Source organism: Seriola lalandi, unplaced genomic scaffold (assembly GCF_002814215.2).
Source record: "Seriola lalandi dorsalis isolate HSWRI2012SDOR001 ecotype SW California unplaced genomic scaffold, Sedor1 jcf7180002054901, whole genome shotgun sequence".
In the NCBI taxonomy this organism is placed as follows: Eukaryota; Metazoa; Chordata; class Actinopteri; order Carangiformes; family Carangidae; genus Seriola; species Seriola lalandi.
The window spans coordinates 5,877,551-5,901,686 of record NW_019525453.1 but is presented as its reverse complement, the minus strand read 5'-3'; the positions used below and the strand labels follow the sequence as shown (position 1 = coordinate 5,901,686).

The 24,136-nt window shown below is 40.6% G+C and overlaps 1 protein-coding gene across 3 annotated transcripts in view; it reads left to right on the top strand.

Moving 5' to 3' along the window:
- scara5 (scavenger receptor class A, member 5 (putative)) overlaps positions 1-24,136 on the top strand; it is a 92,445-nt gene that overhangs the window by 45,168 nt on the left and 23,141 nt on the right. For all 3 annotated transcript variants that reach the window (XM_087180363.1, XM_023430023.2, XM_087180364.1), the window contains 6 exons: positions 596-774; positions 953-1,079; positions 1,236-1,404; positions 11,678-11,758; positions 15,452-15,559; positions 21,450-21,515. In XM_087180363.1, the coding sequence (XP_087036489.1) occupies positions 596-774; positions 953-1,079; positions 1,236-1,404; positions 11,678-11,758; positions 15,452-15,559; positions 21,450-21,515 (730 nt within the window). The remainder of the gene's footprint in view (positions 1-595; positions 775-952; positions 1,080-1,235; positions 1,405-11,677; positions 11,759-15,451; positions 15,560-21,449; positions 21,516-24,136) is intronic.

Genomic DNA, 24,136 nt, shown 5'->3' with positions numbered 1-24,136 from the left:
GGGGGGGTAGTTTGTGAATTGTCCGAGCTGTCCTCCTCTCCATAACAAACTCAGAGACTCACCGACACAGTTCAGTGGCTGAAGCTGAGCTGTCTAACATTTTCTCAGCTTGTTTCTCTGATAACTTCAGATCCAGACGTTTCATGACTAAAATCCTTCATCTGGCTCAAATATATAGTTGAAAACCACCAAGGTGTAAAAAGTGTGTGTGACTTAAACGTAGATAAAAGTCCATTTTGAGTCTCTGGCAGGCAACCACAATGCTGACCTTGACCGTTACCATGATTAAAATCACGTATTTTTCTATGTTTGAGAATTGATAGAAACATTTGGGATAATGTAAGAACACAACTCAAAACACATATCACATCGATCTTGTCATTTTTAGACATTTTAATATGGAAAAGTTACAGATTATAATTTTTTGGGTAACGAAGAGGAGTAAAGCAGTTGTTGATGGATGAGGCTGCATTTATTCACTTGTCTCGGCCATTTTTGGGATTGAAAATAGTTTAATTTACACGCCTTTCAGTCCGGCATATCTGTGAGATACTACCACAGCAGTGGAGAATATGCTATGGTCTCTTCCTTGCAGGGCGTGGAGGTGGAGCTGAGGAGCATCCAGACTTACTCTCTTCAGTCAGAAGGCTACCTGGTGCAGCTGGACGACAGGCTGTCCTCTCTGAGCAGCTCCGCCAGCCGGAACCTGACGGGCCTGAGCTCGGAGGTGGCCCGAGCCTCCACCTGGCTCCGTGACCAGGACCTCCTGCTCCGGTACACACACACACTCACACACACACACACACACACACACACACACACACACACACACACACACACACAGAGATGACACTGAAGATCCTCATTTGCAAAGTATAAAAGTGTAACTGTATCACAATGAAAACTTTGTACAATGTAATGAAAAGTCTTATTTGTTTCTGCTCTCTGTCAGGGAAACCTCAGGGAAGGTGAGCGGGCTGAGGGAGAAACTGGACGAGGTTAACTGGACGGTGGGAGCTGTCAATCACACCTTCAGCAATGACATCACTGTTCACAAGTTGAAGATACAGGATTTGCAGGTTCATCGCAAGTTTCGTATTCATCAAATCTACAACTGAGAAGATTTTTTAAGCACAAAATTAACATTTATACGCGGCACATAAACAATACAGGAAATATTACTGGTGCTGTCTAACTGCAGCATACTGATGATCTAACCTCCTCCTGCCGCTCAGATCCAGATCAGCAACATCACCGAGGACACCAGCAGTTTATGGGTGACCCACGTCCACACGGAGGCCCAGCTGAGGAACGAGATGGAGATCCTCAACACGATCACAGAGGACCTCCGCCTGAAGGACTGGGAGCACTCCATGACCCTGAAGAACCTCACCATAATAGAAGGTCAGAGAAAGAGAAATTGATGTCTGTTCAGATTGCTTTTACTTAACTGGGATGTGGCTGTTCCCAAAGGAGACACTTGTCCAAAATCTGTCAGGCTAAACTCAGTTTTAGTCTTTTTTTTTTTTTTTTCTAAACATTCTTTCAACGTCATTGCAGTGAGTATATTTTTACCAGTAAGAAAGTTCTAGATACATTTGAGAAGATGTTAAATCAGTGGTTATGAGAGGATTAGACTTTTAATCCCAGTTCTAACCTCAAAATGCTAATGGTGGTTTTCCACGGGCCTGATTTTAACTGGGCCGAGCCCCGCCAAGCCATGAACTCATGTTTTCTGTGAGTGCTGACAGCAGGTGATGATGTTGTGGTCCTGCTTGGTAATGGAATCGTGCTGGGGTGGTCTTTCCCTTCTAAAGCTTTATAAACCAGCCAAAGTGCTCGTTACGTGGTGAGATATCTTCGGAATCCCCCAACGCCTTTCTGCCGTCGGATTACACTGTTCCTGTAACTTTCCAAAATCAACAATCCAACATTCACACCTTCCTCATGTGGTGATTGGCCTCATGCAAGGATTGAACTTTTGTCATTATCGCTCCTCTTTTATTTGTTACACAATCGTTTGTGGCGCTTTTCATGTGAACAAGCGACTGCAACACAACAAAATATCCTCCTGGAGAGGCGGTATGAAAATGTGCGCTGATATCCCTGTTTTTCATCAATATTGTGTCATTCTCTCTGTGTTGACCGGCTTCTAACTCCACCTTCAACACCTTTTACCTTGCCATGCTGTACGGTGGATAAACACTTAACACCGTGCCAAGCATGACTTGAATAGTTGAGGTTGCTGATGCGTCAGCTCAGTGTGAGCATCGCCAGCTCTACGGAAAAACTGTTGCTAAGTGTGATTGGCTCAGAGACCTCAGATTAACTGAAATTATTCACTTTCACCTCAGTCCCCTAAACAGTCTGTGCACGCCACTGCTTATATATCAAAAGATTCTGTCAAAACCACAGGAGGGAACTGCAAAGATCAAAGTTGATAAAGGCTGCATGATATACAAGAAAAATCAAATTGCAATAATCTTGGCAGATATTGCGATATGCGATTTCAGTTGGAATGGTTGTTTTTGCATTTCATTTTCACAAAAAAAATGTTTAAATGATGATGTAATTTCTGTTGGGTCTTGTGCCAAACAAACATGTTTACATGTTTTGGTACGTCTGGACAATATGATTTGTAGGCCGGGGCGTCTCTGTAGCACCGCAACACTTATGGTGCTAACAATGCACAACAATGTGGTGACACATTTTACTGCAAAAAATCCTGCAATGTTTTTTTTTTTTAGCAATTCCTGCGATTTGGATATTGCACTTGGCCATATCATGATTTTGATTGTATTTCAATTAATTGTGCAGTGCTAAAATTAATTCAATATTTAGAGAAATGCCTAAGAACAGTTGGTAATGGATCAAGCAACAGAGGTCTATGATCTATGTAAGCATAACATCTTCAGCAGAACTTTATCATTGCTAAGAAGGAATTGAGTAATCGTAATAGAAAAGAGAACAAAGAAGAGACAAAGAAGGGACTTTCTGGATAACAGTATCATGCATATGTGCAAAATATTTGTGATGTGAAATTTACAAAACAAGACATCCATGCCTTATAAAAAACATCAAGAAGTAATAAGAGGAAGAAGAAGTAAGAATACATGAAAAACATGAGTTTACTGCCCCAGAACGTGAGAACTTTGACTTTTGGTATAATGAATCCCTTTGGGTGGAGCTCAGTGCTGCACAGAGATCATTTACCGCCGCTCGTCTGAGCCAATACATGTTTGCAGTGGGATTGAATGCAAGTGACCCCAGCATGTGAACGTGATTTTACACTGTGGGATTATTACCCCGGGGTATTGAGCAACTCTGAATGTTCTTCCTCCAATCTGTTCCGAGCTGATTAGCCCCGACTTGGTGCGACTCTCGCTGCCAGCGTACCAAATGACTTCCCTGGCTTGTTAAAGTCAGAATAGGTATGTCATGATGTAATGCTGGCAGGGGACGCGGCCCGAGCTGATTGATGGCAACTCGAACCGAATGAGACCCCTGATCTCGTGTGTGCTTCACATGTGGGTGGGATGCCGTTCCTCCTCAACCTGGAAACAATTGTGGGTTAAATTTAGACGCTACATCCAGAATGAAAACTCAACCACTCAGCTCTGTCATTAGTTTTAGCTCCGCAAGCCCATTTGTTCATTGTTAGCTCACAGTCACCTTAGCCAAGAAAAGTTTTACATCTCTATCCATGTTTATCCTCCTCTGTTCTGTTCCCTTCTCCTCTCAGGCCTCCTCCTCTTTTTTTTCACTTCATTTGCCTTTAATTCCTCCGGGACTCACATGTTCATGCCACACATGTTCCTTGTTTCATTAATATTAAAGAAACACGAGAAGCTGTTTGAAACATCGCTTGAGGTCTTTTTTGATGGGCGATGCAAAACGCCTCTCCAGGTAGTAAATGATTACGCAACATGGTAGTATTTACAGTAACATCTGCCGTGAGAGTAAATGCATCAGATGATTTTAATGTGAACCTGCACACTGCGTGTGCATGACATCATCATCGATTGGTTAGCCAGAGGTTGATACCAGTAATGAGGTTCAAACAGCTAAACTGTGAAATGATTTCACACATTTGCTTGAGTTCATTTATTGTTTAGGAGCAGCAAACTCCATCTCCTTTTGGTACTGTAGATCAGTGGTTCTCAAAGTGGGGTCCAGGGACCCCTAGGGGTCATTGAGGGGGTTTCTGGGGGTCCCCAGATCAAGGTGATACACACATGAACAATGGAGGAAATCAGTACCATACCAAACAGAGCAACGTCCGCACCTCATCACTTGACCACGGTGTGGTTTTGCAGGTTGGCATACTCCAGGTATAGAACAATAACTAACAGAAATGTAACAGGCTACAGTGGGCGCTGATTGGTTGTTTAAAAATGGGGTGCGGTGAAATTGACGACTAGTGTTTAGACAATAAGTGATGGGACACAAATCCTTAGAAAGATATTATATTAAATTGGCTTCAAACATAAATGGTCATTTTTTTTCTGATTGTGATCAGATGAACATTAGAAAACCTCCACTCCAATGCACACCAATAGTTTCCAAAAGTTGAATCCAAAAAGTCATTACAGGCGCTCTCCACTCATTTATTATTGCACCTCAATGTCTTGTAAGACACAGATCAGTGCAGGTCAGCTCAGGAGAAGCCAGAATGGCCTCACTGTTAGTCTCTTGTACGGGTCAAACTGCAAAAACACTGAGTCCTTCAATTTCCAGCGTCTTTTATTAGACCTTTGCTGCCTGGTAAATGCCAGCGTCTATCAAACTCCACACTCTCAGTCTGTAACAGGCTTTCTGTAAAAGGTTGTGAGTCTCCAAGCAAAATCAATGATACAATAACATTCAGATAATAATGGAACCTACTAGGTCTGTCCACGAGCCAGGCTTTTCAGAGTCCACTGAGCATCAGCTCTTCTACTCAATGCATCGTTCTGGCGGGGTTGTATCTATCATTTTTCTTTCATTTTAATTTCCCACACAGTCACACATAGTAGGGGTCAGCACCTCTGCGTGTCTGTCCTGACGGGCCGCTGCCAACGCTGTCAGCCAGACGCTGTCAGCCAGACGCTGGAGTTGAAGGTGTACGAGCGAACAACAGAAAGAAGTCGCGCTGTCTGGCGTTGTGCTGCTGTTTGTTTCCATCCGCCTGTCCTTACTTTCATCCTATTTAGTTTTTTGGTTCGGTCATTTTAAAGGGATAATTCAGGTTTTTTCATATGGGGTTGTGTGTGGTACTCATATATAGTCATATATAGGCACATTACCTGCAGTAGATTCTGTTCAGCGCACTCCCAGTTCGGAAAGACTAGCAGAGCTATGTGTGGCTGTGCACGGGGCCATGAGAAAAAACATGTTTTAAATATCAGTTTGAATGGATATTGGATTAAATGTTTTCATGTAGAATATTTTCAGCAGTTTATCTTCCTTTGAAAACACATTTTTTTTCAACCGCTGAGCTACCGTATTCCTACACACAAGTTGCTTCCTGATTCACTCAGCTGACCTGCGGCGTAATACAGTGTGCTCGGTAGGTGCGCTTGTGCGTAGGAATACAGTCTCAGTAGGCGTTTTTAAAAGTGTCTAAAACACTCCCTCTCTGGCTCTGCTAGTGTGCCCATGCTCCCGGTCGGCTTTCCTAGTTAATCATGAGTACCTCACACAACCCCACATCAAAAAACCTGAACTATCCCTTTAAAATGGCCGAAGCATAAAACTAAATAGAATGAAAGTAAAAAAAAAATACTTGGATATAAAGTGAACAGCCAGTCACAACCATCACTCTGTGAGGGAACTGAAATAAAATGAAGTGCAGTGAAATCATCAGCTTTTAGATGACAGCCCTTGAGCCGACCTACATCAGGTTGCCTGTTGCCTGAACTTTGTGTGATCTACAGCGTCATTTTAACTAGTATGAGCTCATTGCTACATAGGCTTCTATAGCTCTCCACAGCGTCTGTGGAGTCTACGCTTTTTCAAATGCACTAAGCTGAAAAGTCTAAACTGCCAGAAAGCAAAACAGTTCAGGTTTCAAACGTAAGAAGCCAAGAAGGACACGCTACGTGTATTTCCCAGTATTGTAGAGAAAAACATTGTGATGTTGGTGAAATGGCATGACCGCAAGTTCTTGCCCTCGCTGAGTGGTATTCCCCTCTTTCCTTTTCATATTCTGTGCCATATTTTTGTTCCTCCTCCTCCTCCTCCCTCCTCTTGTTGTTTCATTACTCCCTTCTCCAGTCTTATGTACATCACCATGTTACTCTGGTGTACGGGTTTAATTGGCATAAACCAAAAACACTATATTTCAATTTGACAAGTGTGTGTCTGTGTGTGTGTGTGTGTGTGTGTGTGTGTGTGTGTGTGTGTGTGTATGTGAGAGAAAACTAGTCCCTTTATGCATGCTTGTGCAGAGCCTAGCAAGCATTCAGTTTATATGCAGTGGTTGAGTTTAAGTAATTAATTAAAACAGCTGTAATCCATGTCACTAGTTTATCTGTCTGGCCTGCAGCTTTACTGTAATGTTCATTCCCACTGCTCTCATAGCGTCATATTTGGCTGCAGCAGAAACTCTAGAAATTGTCCACAGACTGCTCAGCACCAAACAGCAGACTGACAAATTTTACAACTCTCTGGTGAACATAGTGAAGCATTTAGAAACTAAAGAGCCAGATACATTCCTCGGGAGTAGGTAGAGACCAAAAACTGAGCTAAAAGAGAGTAAATATTGGACTCACATTGATGAGGTGGAGAGAAACACGATTTCATATGGATGATTCTGTTGTTTCTGCTGCTCATAAGTAGCCAAAAAGAAAACAGTTATTGTAGGTTTAAGCTCAAGGAAAAACTGCAGTCGTGGCAAATAGGCATTGTTAAGGTGTGGTTTTTAGTTGGACTAAACTAAAGCACTTGGTTATGGACAGATTGAGTTTGTTTTTAGCTGGAGCAAACGCTTCTAAAGTGTTGATGTCAAATGTTTTGTACTCTCATCTACCACTCACACCTGTAGTCTTCCTTTTTTTTTAACACCATAGAACAATGTCGCACGACTTTCCAACTAAGTCAATGCTGTTTCTGGACAGAGAGGATCGTATCATGGCCGTCAGATGAACCACTCGCAAAGTATTTCCTCAGTCTGATGTTTTGGAGCTGTGAAAATGTATCTCTCTCCACCATACATGAATCAGTCTGAAGTTTCAATAACTCAAAATGCTTCAGTGCGCTGAGGAAAGCAACATTTGCATCAGAGGACAAAGGCTAAGTTTATTCACTGTGTTTGTTGTGCCTACACCCACCCAGTTTTATTTTCTCATTTTCATCCTTTTAATTTGTGCAACTCGTTTCATCATTCAACCTCCAAGAAGGTTCTCCCAAGTTGCGTCAGGAGATTACACAACTTGACAATTGACAGATGTGCGGTATTATATTAAGATTCATCATCCAAAAAAACACAAAAACATTGAGTCACAGGGGTTTTTGGTGCAGCATTAGTGACGTGCAGGTTTCAGCCTGATGATCTGTTGTTGCTGAGCGCTGCAGGCTGAGTTTGTTCTCCACTTGCTCATATGTTACAAGTTGATCTGAGCTGAGCTGAGGCCTGGAAACGTTTACAGCCTCAGTGTCCTCTGATCACCATTAATGTATATTTTGAGCGGCATGTTTGTTTTACTAGTGAAGAGTTCCTCGGCTCAGTTAACACACACACACACACACTCACTCACACAACCTCACGCTTGCATTCATTTCTCTTTTTTTTCTCACTTATTAGTTGCAACATTTGAAATATATTTTACAAAAGAAAACAAACATCAATAAGTATGGCAACCAAGTGATGTATGCACTTCTTGGTCTGCTGACTTTATGTCCATATTATCCTTGGATTTATCCAGATCTAGACTAGATAGCATCCTTGTTGTTTGCAATGCAGGTGATCCTTTTCCTTCGTTTTCTGGGAAAGGTCTCAGCCTTATTCCTCAGGGAAATGTCCGTTTTTCTCTAACATGGTTATCTGTTACAACTGCATGTCCATCCATTGGACATACAGTATTCGGTTATTGCTTTTTTTTTACATTTTACAAAGAAAAGTAAGTTTTACAGTATCACTCTGATAATCCAGCACACTTTGTAGAAATACTGCACTACCCATGCAGAAATGTGATATATGACATATATCTCCTTATATCAAGAGTGATGTTGCCATATGTCACCTATTAGGGTGTAAAATATCTGATGGATTTTTATATTGTATAACAACTTGCAAGCATGTACTGACAGGCTTTGGCATGGATATTTATTTACATAACATATCCACAATAGAAGCATACATAGACATTTGTATACAAACTTGGTTTCAATTTCAACTGGGTGTCACATATTATTTTAACATATATGTTTTTATTATATATGGATATAACTTTCATTTATGAAAATTCAGTATATATATACATATATTACATTTGCATATGGCTAAATCCTCTAACAGAACAAATGTCAACACAACCCTGCCCATTTATAATAAACACTGCAGGCCACATGTTCTTCGTAACAACATCCTGTATCCTCAAACAGCAAATACTTTTCTGCCTTTTTGACATAGTGATGAATTTAACAACACACTCCTCATCTCCACATACATTAAACATACATGCCGTGACATCACAGTGTTGCGACCTCTGCTCGTCTCCGCGACCCTCCCACGTGTAAAAGACAAAACAAAGAAGAGCTCGCTGCTCTGTCGCTCCACTCCGCAGTGGAGTTGTTATGCAAACTGGATGTTGGACGGAGGCGCCTGCACTCTTCACCAGTGTTGTATTCTTGGACTCGGTGCTGTGAGATGTGTTCAGGCTGATCCTGGAGGGGCCATTCAGCTTGTTATTGTTGAAACACTGTCAGTTGAATGAACACGTAGGACTCTGAGAGCCAGGAGATTAATAATGTGAAGCTCTGCTAAAACAAACTATTAACTTCAGGACCACCAGGGTGAACTGTCTCTTCTGAAGCTGAGGCATGCAGGCAGATGCATGCGTGCACACATTTCTGTGTTGCAATGCTTGTGAGGACCCTCCACATGAGTTTTCAAAACTATAACTTCAAAAGCAGACAATTTAAAGTGTTGATGGCTCTTAATAAGTGGCAATGAAAGGCAAATGAAATATCCAGACATTATGTAAGGTGACATAAGTAAACTTCATTTTGAGTGAATGTGTTGAAAGAGGCTCAACTATTACTGAGTGAGTCCAGCTGTCTCTCAGCGAAGGGCTCACTCACTGCTGCTGAAGAAAAACCTCTGGTATTCAACTCCCAAGTTTTCATGCCTTGGATTCTGTGACCACGGATGATTTTGTGCACGGCCAACATCACGATGGAAGAAAGCAGTGTGGACAAATGAGGAGAACTGTGCCAGTTGTCTCAGTTGGTGGATAGTAGAAGTAGATGTCTTCATGGGCCTCAAAACGAAAACTATTGGATGCATTGCCATATCTATTGTTGTACAGGAGTTTGTCCCAAGTGGCTGAATCCTACTGACTGTGGAGAACCGCTGACTTTTTCATGTAGCCCAAGAGCAGGTGAGAGTTTTCAGTGGTGTTTCTAAAGGATGAGCTGTCTGGCTGTCTTCTGGCTGTAGGCTGTTGTTTTTTTGTTCTATAGTGGTATTTTTCTGTTATAGCTGTGCTCATACACAACACACACCTATAAGTGTTCCAGTAGCAAAATTTACGGGGTGTTGGCCAACTCTGGGGAAAAACAGATGAGACAGAATAGTTGCTTCCTGGTCAGATTACAACAAATTTGAATAAACACTTACACGATGAAGCCACATTCAACTAAATAATTTGTTGTGTTTTGATTGACTGACTGGCGATGCAGCGTATTTTTTGAAGGAATGCATCCTAGTTTCATCCAAGTTTGACATGAGCTGGAACTGGAGTGGATGAGAAAGTGTGAACCAAGCATTAACTCAGCTCGAAGGAAATCATTGGATTTTTGAGGGGGTGTTTCTGCCAATGAAACGGCTGCAACTATTCCGCTTTTATTCTGTTTTTCTGATTTCTGTTCAACCAATCAATTAACCCAGGGTTATTGTTTTTTAGCTCTTAATCCTCATTCTATAACTCAAAACCTGCAAGTCTCAGTGGACAATGTTCAGCCTGTACTCCTGTCCTCTGCACTGACACACACGCACACACACACACACACACACACACACACACTCTTACGTGGGTTAGTGGAGCCACAGCCTCCCCTCTCGATGTGACCTTCCTCACAGTCTCATGACCTGCTGTTACCAGTTAAGTGGATGCATTTGCGAAGCGGCTCGAGGCAGCACTAGGCAGATCTGTATCTCAAAGTCGGGTCTGCAGCTTCTCACCGTCAGAAACCTGCAAGCGAAAGAACTTTAGAGCTCTGAAGTATCGGGGCCGCTGGACATGTGCTGGACAATAACAAGCCCTGAATTTCTAAGCAGTCCCACAAGCTGTGTTGTTAAACATGTGGCTCCCATTGTGGCCAGACCTCTCTCTCTCTCTCTCTCTCTCTCTCTCTCTCTCTTTCACTCACTATTTGGCTTTCGTTCACTCACCCTCTCCAAGTATAACAAACTTTTGGATTGAATCCTGAGCCCAGTTGTAAGTCCCAGTTTGGCCTTCATTCTGTGTGTCTATGTGTGTGTGTGTGTGTTTGTATATATGTATCTTGACGTTGAATTAAAATCATTATCTGCAGGAACTAGAGGCTCACATGTTGCTCCGCGAAACAAATGTCGGCCCCATGTGTTTCCCTCTTCAGTTGAAAATCGACAAGATCCGTGCCTGCCATAACACTGGCAACACCTCTGATGATAAACGCTCCACCTTGTTGTAATAACAGAGACACTCAGTGCAGAACGCGGCCGCTCATATCTCTATCCTTATTGATTCCAAACAAAACAGCTTTCCCAAAATATAAAACTCACCGTTTCCGCTCCAAGAGAAGAGTTATCTCGGGAATGAAAGCTCCTCTCATTCGTGTTTACAACAGACCTGTGTACTGCCGCCCACATCTTCAATTTGTTCAGCAATAAAATGAAACAGAAATAGAAGTTTAATGTGAATTCATATGAATGGATGGCATTTCAGTCTGGTTATGTTTTCATGGACATGTTGTAAAATTGCTGTTTTAGTTTAAGACACTGATTTAAAGTAAACAAATTGTATAACATAATAAAAACAGCTTTTGTACAAATGCTACTTAGAAGTGAAAACCTGTACAACTGTCCAACTCTGCAACCTTTTACTTCTGGAGGGATCACCAGTAAATCCTTGCTGACTTTCCAGTTTGTAAGAATTACATGGTGCGATAAGTGAAGCTGGAGTGTAAAGCTGTGTCCCGAGGTGAACATCAGTCCTGAGGGTTTGAAAACATCTTGGCTACATCACAAAACTTCATCTACTGTTACTGTTACCGAGCTTTTCCTCAATGTTTTCCTTATTATTAACATGCTCCACAAAGCTGCCCGTTTGCCTGTTTGTTGCTACATCTCTACATATGGTGCCACATAAATACAGGAGAGTGTTGGTAGTAAAGGATTTATACTGTCAACAACAGATTTTGCAGCAACATTTGCATCATAAGCCGTATGCATTATGTCGTCAACTCTGATCATATTGTTCCCTTCTTTCTGCAGGGCCTCCGGGACCGAGGGGAGAGAAGGGTGACACCGGACCACTTGGGTCCCCTGGGGCTCCCGGGTTGACTGGCTTGAGAGGTGGGTGCAACCAGAATTCATTCATATTTACCTTGCATAAAAAGTTCAAGATAATCACAGTTTCCATGAGAAATAATAAAGCAAGGTGCATCAAATCATCATATAATCTCTGGAAGAACCTCAGACTAAACTCAACTGTAAATTACTAAATTCCATAGTATCTGTTTCATTATTTTATATTTTCTACAACATTTATCCTACTGTATTGAGCAGGTCTCAGATTGTCAGAGGTGTGGGGTGATGATATTTTAGGATGTGGAAAGAGACGAGCAAACCTAACATCAGTAAAGGTTGAAAACCTCCGACCTCATGTGTTGACACAGTGTTTACCATATGTAGTGTGGAATTTATTGGGGTTGTTCACCCGAATAAATGTGTCGCCAGCCAGATGCATTTGAAAACTGCAGCTTGGCTGTCTGCATAGTTTGGAAAAAGGACTTCCTTATTCAGAATTGTGTTGCTCTGCATTGAATTCTGCAAACAAATCCTGGAAATGCTGTGGAATTACAGCTTTGGAAGTGTCCTACTTCAATCTTTGTAACTTGTGTAAGAAAGTAAGGATCAGTGAAACTATTTGTGATTTAATGAAAGTGAAGTGATGAAATGCACAAGTACAGCGTCAAGAAATGTCTGATTTTCTGATGTATTCCCCCTGAGTTTTTGGCTTGACATAGTTTTTGGATGAGTTTTACAATCCCACAGTTCATAAAATTTACCTGCCCCATAAATGTCTGATGTAAACATCACATTTTGAGTTACAAGCTTACACAACAGGATTTAGGTTGAAGTGGCTTAAAAGTTGAGAATCTATCTACCTTTTATACAAAGTGTAGCTCTGCTTTTGTGATTACATTCAGTTGCATTAATAATACAGTGAGCAGAGAGAATAAAAGGGCATATAAATCCACTTAAGAAAACAAAGCCCTACACTTTGGATGGTGATTTATTTTCAGACAGGGTGTGGACAGGGCCAGTGGGACGTGTCATCTGTCTTTGTCTCGCAGGTAATTCCCCCAAAACCACAAGGCAGAACTACTGGCACATCATTACCATTAAAAGACTATTTCTCATAGATACTGTAAAATGAAAACAACAACAATGTGACTCCAGATGTTTTGGGACCCCCTCCAGCTTGGTACCTCTTGATTCATCACCCTCTTTCCTCCCCTGTCATCATCCATCCCACATCCCCTGGCCGATGAACTGCAACTCTCACATGACATTTCCAAGAAGCATTATCTTCTTTCTGAAAGGGAGGAAACCCCCTCCCCTCGGCTCCCCACCCATAGTTCCAGGAATAAGTGGATAAAAAGATTTTTTAACTGCAGGGGGGAAAAAGAAAAAGCCTCAATATTAGTTAACCTGAAAACATTGCAAACCAATCCCCCATCCCCTCTAGGACCAAAACGTAGACAAAACAAAACTACTCCCAACAGCAAGTTGCTGTCTTAAGTACCAGCAGTCATCTCTGAGGAAAGATGTTGCAGTACTCTCGTTGGTGATGGCCAGTTTCTGTTTGGTGCAACAGTTAATAGGCTACAAACAATGCGTTTTGTATTAGATGTGACCATTCCAGCGCAAAACATCTTCTAAAACAGCATGTAAGCCATGGCGCACTAAATTATCTATATAATTCAATATAAGATATACAAACCGACCGATATCGGATTTTTGGGGCTGATACCAATATTATGGCGTAAAAGAATTCCGATATCGATATATGTTTATATATATATATATTTAACTTGAATGAAAACAAAGGATCAAATATACATAAAATGCTGCCTCCATAACTTGACTTGACCTGAGAATTTCCACTGTATTATTGCTTCTTAATAAAAGTATGTGTCATACACTGATATATCTGTGATAGGCCAATATCAGCCAATAAAATCAGCCGACTGATAAATCGGTCCGACTCTAATAAGATAAATAAGATGTTCTTTAAATAATAAACCTATTATAGTATATAAAAACACATATTATTGCATGTTCAATTGCAGTCCAGTCAAATAGAGCCATTAGAATTCAGAATTAGACTTCAGCCCAACGAGCATAAAAGACTGAAATGAAACAGAGAACGGTCAGAACAGGTTTGTAATCGACTCAAAAATAATTGGAGCCAGTTCAGATTACCAACCTGAAAACACTGAAATAAAGATCAGCAGCATGATGCGTCACAGAGTAATTGGCAGCTGCAGTCAAACAGACTCTTTGTCAGCCATCTTGGCTTCAGTCTTAAGTCTTGTTTATGTACAAGGCAAATATGGCTTCATATGTTGGTCTGAGCCGAGACAATGTGTTTACAGTAGTTTCACTCCCGAGCTTCCCCTCATACACGAGCGGTAGTTAATAGAAAAAAGGTGAAGAATCAATGTCAGTTGCCCTAAAAAACTCTTTTCATTGTCTTTTGATAGAGGAAATGTACATTTTTGTCATGTGATAATTGTTTTGAATGTTTGGTTACATTTATACTCTTTATACTTTTTAAGGAATATCTTCAGTCACACTGGAGCTAGAGATTTTTTTTTAATTGTAAACAAATAGCCAACGTGATGTAGAGGTTGCACTGCTTTGTGGGTAAACCTGTATAATTAATGACATTAACAGAAACTGAGTGATTTTTCAGATTGTTGTGTCGCCCGTTCTATTAGCCACGATACAATCTGTTTGTAATTCAGCACATGTACTCCTGTTACTCCGTTTACGATGACGCCTGAGGAATCTGTCGTCACATCCAGCTTCTTAAAAATCCTTTTGGACTCGATCTAGTTGGACGTGAACGATCTAGTTGGACCGTCCTGCAGAACAAAGGACACTTCTGCACCGGCTCCAAAGTATGATTGATAGCGTTTTTCCCAACGTGTTTTTGAGAAGGTAATCATTGACCCTCTGCAGCAGAGAAACAGGAAACCACAGACAGCATGACACCAGCCATCATCAGTTTATTTTGTGTTTCTGGCTCTAATGCATTCAGTCTCATTATTTCATCCAGATTGTTGAGTCGTCACAACAGTGTAATCAGAGCGTATCCGAGTGCGATGACAAGACTTCAACGTTGGGATCAGCAACTCATTACCACATTAATTTTGAGACATTTGAGCGTGCTTACTGTAAACAAATGCTCTCATTGTGCATCGCGGGTGGTAGAAATCTGATGGATTCTTTCTGTGGAAAAAAAGATAGGGATTTTCCTCCAAGCGTCGGGAAGCTGTCACAGAGTGATGCATTGGCAGATGGTGGAAGAAGTGAAAGACCAGCGTTAACGTTATTTCCAACATCTTTGTATCTTCTTTAGATTATGTCATGCAAATTGCTATTGCTAAGAAGTTTCCAAAGTCCGTGACTAAGTCCTCGTTACACTGCTGTCAACAGCAACCTCTGTAATTCATGATTTGGAATTTGATTGGACTCTTTCTTCACCAAATGACAATTAGAAAGTTTAGAAATGTCTTTTTTTTTTTAATGGAACCAAGCACGACCAACTCCAGCAGTGATGTATTTAGTGGAGTTACACTAAAATTGCCAGGAAAAAATAACTAGCTTCGATAGTTCAGGCACTTTTAACGGTGTCATTGCTCATGTTGAGGAGAATCTAATGACCGATATTGCTGCATGTTATGACCAGACCAGTTTTCCTGTTTTTTCATTTACCGAACTCAAGTTTGTCCTGTATGTGTTTGTGTGTTTCAGGGTTTACAGGAGAAAAAGGAATGCAGGGCCCTCGTGGTATCAAAGGGTCGGTTGGTGTCGAAGGTATTCAGGGAGAAAAAGGAGACATTGGACCTGTCGGGCCTAAAGGTGCGGTTGTATATCTCATATTAATCACTGCATGCTTTTCATAATCCCATTTATAGCGTATCTAAAGTCAATTTCTGCTGATTTCATCACCGTTTAAAGTTGTGCTGATCTCTTGATACCAAATAAGAACGTACAACACCGATTACGTAATAATCTGAGGATAATTCAAGAATCACAATGTACAAAATATGTAGTTTTATGGGGCAACAGTAGTCGCATTAAAGCGAGGCATTCACCCAGCAGCCCATTATTCAAAAGTTAAGAAAAAGCCTGTGACTCCCTGCAGTCTCGCACAGCTCACAGTTGAACCTTGTCAACACATTCACAGCTCAAATCATTTCAGACTCGCGACCAGACGGACTCAGATCTCAAACGGCTGCAGGAGATGTCGCTCGAGTAAAAAGTTCTTTACTGGGAATTCTTCAGCAGAACCAAATCTTTCACACTTCTTACATCACTAACAGGTGGCACTGTTTTCTTTTCATGTTTAGTCATGGAAGCTAAACTCGCATAACGATCCATATCTTCTCCACATAAAAAACAGCTGCCTGTGCTGATCGAATCCGTTTTCAGCTGTCGTAAATGAGCCAGTGCCACAAGATATTTTAGGCATTCATGGAGGATCATAACAACTTCAAAACAAAAAAAAAGTAATATCACAATTAGATCTGTTGGGCTCATCAAACACTACAAATTCTCCGGGAGCTGCCACTCATATGTGTGGGCAGTGGGAGAGGGACTCTAACGTGCATCCAATATGAGCAAAAACATGGAAACCTAAACAACTCCCAATGAGCAACTTTAATTGAAATTGGACACCATCTTAGAACATAACATCCAGTTTACATCACTGGCTCCCATTCGTCAAACTATCATTTAAAAAAAAAAGAAATTAAGATGAAATGAATGCATAGATAATTGCAACAACATAGCAGTGTCTCCTGAAATAGCGCCCCTATTGCAGCAGGTGTCCCGCACCTTGGCTGTCATGGTTACAATATGAACACACTGAGTGTACCGAGAGCGGCGTACCCACCTTTGTCGCGTCGTATAATAACGGTCATGGCTCAGTTAGGTTTAGACACTAAAACTACTTGGTTACGTTTAGGAAAAGATTGTGATTTCGGTTACAATAAGTACTTCCTCAACATTAGATGATCTTTGTTGCCATGGTTATACTAATAACAACGTGGTTAACCTCAGTGTCATAATTCTGTGTTTTGTTGTCCCATCCATCCACCACAACCTCCTCCTGACGTGGACTTTGTCGCTCTTTATACTACGTCACCGCACCGTTTACTCCTGTCATAATTACTACCACCACTAGATGTCGCCTAGCAACAAAATGTAACTATGGGTCATAATAACCTGCTGCACAGGGGCTTGTTTTTTTACAGTAGCACAATCACATGTGAGTCAAGAAACAGGCACTAAAATTTATGTAAATCACATTGTGGAAGGAAGGAGTCCAAAGAAAGTCTGTTTTGGTGCAGTGACTCAGTATACTATTATGTGCTGACAAGGACCATTCAGTATTCTGCTTTACCAGTCATTTTCCATTGCACTGTAAATTTATATTTTTTTTCTTTAAGCTTACGCATTTTCCAAGTAGCTCTTTTTTCTTCATTCACCCTTCGCTTCCTCCATCCACTCCATCCATCCATTTATCCAGACCCGTCTACATCTACATCACCTCATTTGGTGTTGATATTTCCAGTCTGGCATCACCAGCTGGACAGTGCCAATGATAACCAAAACACACACACACAGAGCTCTGTTGGAAGAAATCATAGCCGTGACTAACATGATAAGGCGCTGCAGTCTTTCTTGTGTCAGCATGTCATTGTGTATGTAGTATGTGTGTTTAGCCAACAGCTGTTGCCAGTCAGAGTTGGGTTTGGCTGAAGTGTCCAGTGTTGGAGTCTCACAGTCCCTGTGTCGGCCAGTAGCTCTCAAACGGTGAGCCAGCCTGATCTGCTGACGTCTCTGTGTGCACAGGCGCTTAGTTGTTATGGTTCAACACTCAGTACCAGACTCCACTACACTTTAGGTCATTTTTTTATGTGTATATACATTATATATATATATAATCATAGTGATTACAAATCAATAAAATAAAAAGGGAATGTCATACACAGCTGAGAACATGCTTGAGAGTCAGCTCATTGTCAGTGGTCAGGCTTATTAGCTCAAATGCTAACAGGACAATCATTTCACAGTTTATTCCAAAGATGTGTCTGCGCCATCGTCTCTTGTCTCATCTCCCCTTCTCCTCAAGGTCACCACTGTAAAGACAGCTTATAGATGATCACTGGTGCATATTAACAATTATAAATTTTATTTAGTGCGTCATGCACAAAAACTAAGGCGCTGGCCACGTTGTCTGATTGACAAGTTCATTCTGTAAAGAGCAGCTCACCAATAAGCGTTTTTCAAGAAAACTTGAGACAAGATGAAGAAAACAAGGATCTTTGCGGATGATTGACCATCTACACTCTGGTAGTTTACAACAAGGTCTGTCTGTGCTTTCACCCATCTGGGGTCTGAAAGTGGGTTTAACAAACCAGTGAAGAGTTTGTGAACCATCTGGTGTGAGCGGGGGCCTCAGAGTGAGGCAGTCGCTCAGCTGTGGAGAGAGGAGGGATCCTGAAAAGCTTGTTAAAACAGCACCGGGAAGCTTCATGGTTTCTTTTTATAGCTGAATAGCGGGTAGACTGAGCAGGGAGTGTGTTAGGTGTTGGTTTTAAAGCATCACAGATCATCGAGGTTGGTGTTTAAAGCTGGATTATTTATCTTTTTGGCCACTTGAGGGGAGAAAAAGTGCCCTGAAACGGTATTACAATCTAAGGTGGTTAGACGGAACCACACTTATAATGTGTTGAGCAGACACAGAGCAACTTTAACTCTCATTTTGAGTCATATTTTTGTACATCTGATGAATGAAGTCCAATATTCACTCTTCTTTTATCTGTTGTGGTCTACACCAACCCCTGAGAAAAACATCTGGGTCTTTTTAAAATAGCAAATTTAGTTGCCAGTTTTTTCATAAGCAAGTCCCTAACTTTGTCCCATGTTATTTGTTACTGGCATATAGTGGGTTTATCAGAGCTTTGCACTGAAAACAGCTCCTTATTACAGCTTGAAATAAGGCTGATGATAGTGCTGATACTGAACAATATAATTCATTAGATGGCTGCAAAACCAAAACAGATTGTAATACATGTGTTCATTTCCTCCAGGCTTGACTGTAATTTCCTTTTCACCTGTCTTAGCAATACATCCCTGAACCACTTACAGCTGGTCCAAACCTCAGTGCTCTAAAAGTATCTCCAGCCATGTAATCTTTACACTGACTTCCAATCAAATGTAGAATCCAGTTCAATATTCTTGTAATGACGTTTAGAGCCTCGCATGGTCAGAGACCTGTCTACATGAAAGAGCTACTGCAGCCACATAATACCAGTACAAATCTGAGGTCAGGGTTTATTTGTTGTTCCTCGCTGCAGGTTAAAGACAAATAGGAGACTGTGCTTTTGAGGTTGTAGCTCCTACACTTTGTCGGCACCTTGAAAAAGCAGATCAAGACCCATTTGTTTAGGCTTGTTTTTGTTCTGTTTTGCTTTTTTTTTTGTTCATATTCTTTTGTTGTATATCACTTTGTGACATCTGCTCTTGAAATTAAATATTTATATAAAATGTACTTTCTTATTTACTAAAATAGACTGAAAAACGAACTCGGCAATGATGCTTTTTGTTGTGTGTAGTAGTAGTGTGGTTTTGGACTATGAGCGCCCAATTTTAGAATTAACAAAGCAAGCAAAACTTTATTTACACATCACATTCCTTTCCACAGTGTGCTGCACAAAGCCTCGAGTATTAAACTAACAGGAAAATATTAGAGAAATTAAAAATTTGTCCCAATGATGGCACTAGATGAAAAGTCAGAGGATCACCGAAGTGATTACTAATCATCGTACAGGGGGACATGGATCTATCTGTTAGATGCTGAGATATTTCCATCTTACTGGTGGAGCGTGAGAGAAAGTCTTTAAGCTCATTAGGATTCATCCTCTGGGCACGATGGATGCCAGTACAAAGTTACATGGCCATACATCTGATGGCTGTTGAAATAATTCAGTCAGATTAAAAGCGGTGCCATCCCTAGAGGTAAAAATGTTGATTAATGAAGTTTTTAAGTTCTTAAATTTCAGACATCCACCCATTGCTGACAGTCAGGCAGTCAGTACTGAAATTAGTTTCAGTTTTTAAATCGAATGCATCTGTTGCCTGTTGTGGCTCAGCAGTAGCTTAGCGATGTGTTTGGGTTTTCCTTGCACTGTTATTTTGTTGTTAAGGATGTGGTCAAAACTGAGGTGACACTGACAGCTGAGGGTGTGGTTGAGTGTTAGCTACACTACTCAGACATAGACTCGCACTCATGCGCTAACACATGGTAGGTGGGACTGAGTGCCACCTCGGCTGGCAGCTGGACCTGTGGTCTCAGACGTGAAAAACGAGTCAAATTAAAGGTGGGATAAATGCCGACTCGAAGCTGATCCTCTTATAGCTTCATGACAAAAACAGTCTTGTGGTTTCAAACCTGAAAATTAGCAACAAATGGCAGCGAAACAGACTCTCCCCTGACCTGTTTCGGAGGGAGTTTGGAACAGAATCTTATTTTGAAATGAAAACAAATGAGAAAAAAGTCGTATCCAAGCTGCTGATTGGAGGGAGGTGTCGTGTGTAAACATACGTCATTTTTTTTTGCAGAAACCACACAGGGAAGGATTTTTACTTATACTGATTCAGTGGTTTTGCTTTGCACTAACTTTTCCACCATGCAAACATCTACATCTGTAGAGATACTCCAAGAACTTACCTTGACACTGGTCTCTTTGTGGCACCCTCTTTCCCATGCTTCTATTTCAACCTCATTCCCCCGACTCTGCAGCAGAAAAAAACAAATGTTAACCACAACACTTAGAGGTAGATTAAACACAGGACGCAGGGTGGTATCCTCTAATTTTCACATTTTATGCCCATATCACGAGGCAATTACAGGGCTGACTATTCTGCTAATGGTCAGGGCTTCTGCTAAAAATATACAAGAGAGTACAAATGAGAGGAACTGGGTAGAGAAAAGGTCTTTTATTAAATTTAAACCTGTCTATCTTGAACCATGGTTGGGTATTTTCAAGCCTCTCTGTGTTATTTAACAAATTTCTGCCCCCAATTTGTGATATGTTGTGGTTTTCACTGTGTTAAACATTAGGATACATTCTGGTTGTGAGTGTATGATTCAACTGATGAAGAAGTCTGCCATTATCGATCTTCAATTGAAAATTGAACATTATTAGATATTATTAGTGTCATACATATATATGATTCACCTAAAGCCTGTCATGAAACATGTGCCATAATGTTACAGAGGTGCATTCTACTTAGATGAGAATAGTTAAGCAAAAAACACTTTAAAAGTCACATTCAGGCCGTGTTTTCCTTTAATATTCCAGTGTTTATACTGTTATACTCTACAGCGTAGTATTACATGATTAAGTGTTTCTGAAAAGTGATTTTGTCATAAACAAGATACATATGATAGAATCAGAATATTCACAAGAGGAAAAATAAGAAAACCAAATAAAAGACACAGATTAAATCCAACATGAGACCCTATGATAAATACAACAACTCAAAGCATAAACCACAAACAAGCTGTAATGTGACACAAGACAATTTGTTACATTGTAAGTCACATTAGATTGTGAGGAGTCTATAAATATTCAGCATCTACAGAGTTAATTGAGGTCACGTTTCATATTCATGTAAAAGTGAGTGAGAGTTTTTTTATATGTCAACATAATTTTCACCTGGTCTGTTCCTCCCTCAGGTGACAGAGGAGAACGAGGGCTGAAGGGGGAGAAAGGGGATCGAGGAGACCGAGGAGAGAAAACAGGTGAGAGCTGACAAGAGGAAAGTAGTGACTGAGCCCAGTCCACAGTATAGAGGAATATTACTTGGCTGCCATTAAATAGTCAGTTACTGATTAACAGTATGTCAGTGTGTTATCTAATTGTACCTGTACACACCTGTGTTGGAGTAATAATGCTAGAAACTGACACACAAACATCCACCGTGCACCCTTGTCACCTATGACAACCTGCATGATACACATTTAAAATTGATTTATAATGTTTTCGGGGGTTGGGAATCATGACGGTTTCTTTTTGAGGGGCTTTCACATAAAAAATGAGGAATAAATTAATTTCACTATAATTTGATTAATCAAGAATTCACACCTGTTCTATTCTAGTCCATTTTGCTCCAGGACGCAGTACATGGTTCACTGCCGAACAACAACAAAACACTGCAGAGCTGAAAAAGAGTTTTAATTCCCCCAAAATAATGACATCCTTTAAGAAATGCCAAGTCTCTTCATTACCGTGCTGATGCCAGCAGGAACTGGAAGCTCAGGGCTTGTAAGATGACCACACACACATGCAGACACACGAGTGCACAGTCAGTAAATCCAGTATGGTTAAACAGTAAATTTGCCATGGTCTGCTAAAAGATCCAGCAGTGAAATTTAGTGTTTTATAGACTTCATTGGGGAAAGTATGTTGAAACAACTTCTGTTACAGTAATATTACCACTAATTAGCATTATAACAAACTGCTGATCAATTAAACTGGTTTATATTTTCCCATCATCCTTCCACACCAAGGTTTTTTAGATGAACAAAAAAAAGTTACTGCTTAGATGAACGAAACTGATTAATTTAAACTGTATAGCTACAAGTGCTAAATATGATTAGACTTGCAGTTATGTAATTTATTATTTGCCTATTTCATCCTCTGTATTAAAGCAGCAGTTATGAGGCTTTTTCTCTGCCTCCACTTCCAAAACACTTTTCAGATGGTTCACCTGCCTGTTTCACTGGCTGTTGGATGAACATTTAATAATCAGGGTTATTTCCAAGATTGATTTCATTTGTTAAATCAAAGCCTCACACAGCTCATTCATATTTTGTCTTCAAGTGTGGGCATGAGTAAAATGAAATGTGAAACTTAAATAGTTATAGGAAACATAAAAAAAAAAAAAATTTAAGTAGAGGAATATATACTGTATTTGATAAATAGTCAGTTGAATCTATATTTAAGTTTAACTAAATCTATGCGTCTTACTTTTGAGTATAAAATTTTTTGTTCAGAATATGTATGTTGGTTTGAGAAGAGATCCCAAATAGTGACTGAAACAACGAAAGATTTGATTACAGCATCAAATAAAATAGTGCTTATGAATTATATTCATATACTATGAATATTGAGGTATATCTTAGTCACTTCCTGTCCAGCTGCACAATCACAGTACAGAGACTCCTACCCAGGCACAAATGAGCACATATATCAGTGCATATGATCCAAAACCAATAGTTGGTAATACAGAATCAAAAATTTATGAGCTGGTGACTTTATGGGCCTCATACATCTCTGTTCCACCTGACGTCCTGTGCAAAGAGCTGTGGCGAGTTTAAAGGATCAGTAGATCTGCTTTTCCTTTCAATGTAATCCCATGGTTTCCGACACATGATGAACAACCACGCGGCTCAGTGTACATCAAAAGGATTTGAAAGCCCTCATGTGAGTGCGTATGTCATGTGGTGGTAACCTGAAACCTCATACAAAACCACCAATCTAGAGTCAGGTACACAGAAAAAACATTAATGCCCCCCGAAAACCACAGACGTTTCATGGCTGTTCTCCATGCGATGAGCGATGCTGCGGTGATGATGGACATCTGAGCGCGGTTTCTGCCTAATACAGAACCGTCTAAGATCGGTTCTTTCCTCACATCATTTACAAGACAGGCATGTTTGATGTTTCAGAGGACGAAGGGCGGAGTGCGACCACATGCTGTTAGCTGTCAGAAGTGTCGAATCACTGCGTCATGCACTTTTCTGTCACAAATCTTATCGTTTGATGCATGATTTGGGATCTTTTTACGCTTCAAAGCGCACAGTGCATACCTGTATTACCAGAACGAGCAACAGGGTGACCTTAGAAATTTAGTCTGTGGGAAAAGTGCACATTCATCCACACATGTTGGGCATTAACAGATAATTAATCTGCCATTCAGGACATTATGTCACTGAAAGGATCAGATTCCTTAGCTCTGTTAAATGCCTCAACAGCACAAGAACGAGCATTTGAGCAAAGAAGAACTAATGGAGCCCAGGCTGTAGTCATTTCAGAGTTCAGGACAGAGACGAGAGAACTTTCATCTTTGTTAGACAGTTTTCTTTTGTTGTGTCTGGATTGATGTTGACTTTATTTGAAAGTGAAGTCTCACAAGAAAGTCAGCAGAAACATACTTGGAAGGAAAAAGAAGGAAAAGGACAAAATATAAATGGGACAAAAAAACAAAAAAAAGTAGAGAAAGACAGTTTTGTAATGAAGTTACACAGAAACTGACAATAATGTACACTTCATCCATGTGTACCTTGTAGATCACTGTCTCTTATGCCCTGTGCAAAATCCATATTTCTGTCTCTGTATTTATGTAAAGTAAAAACAAAGT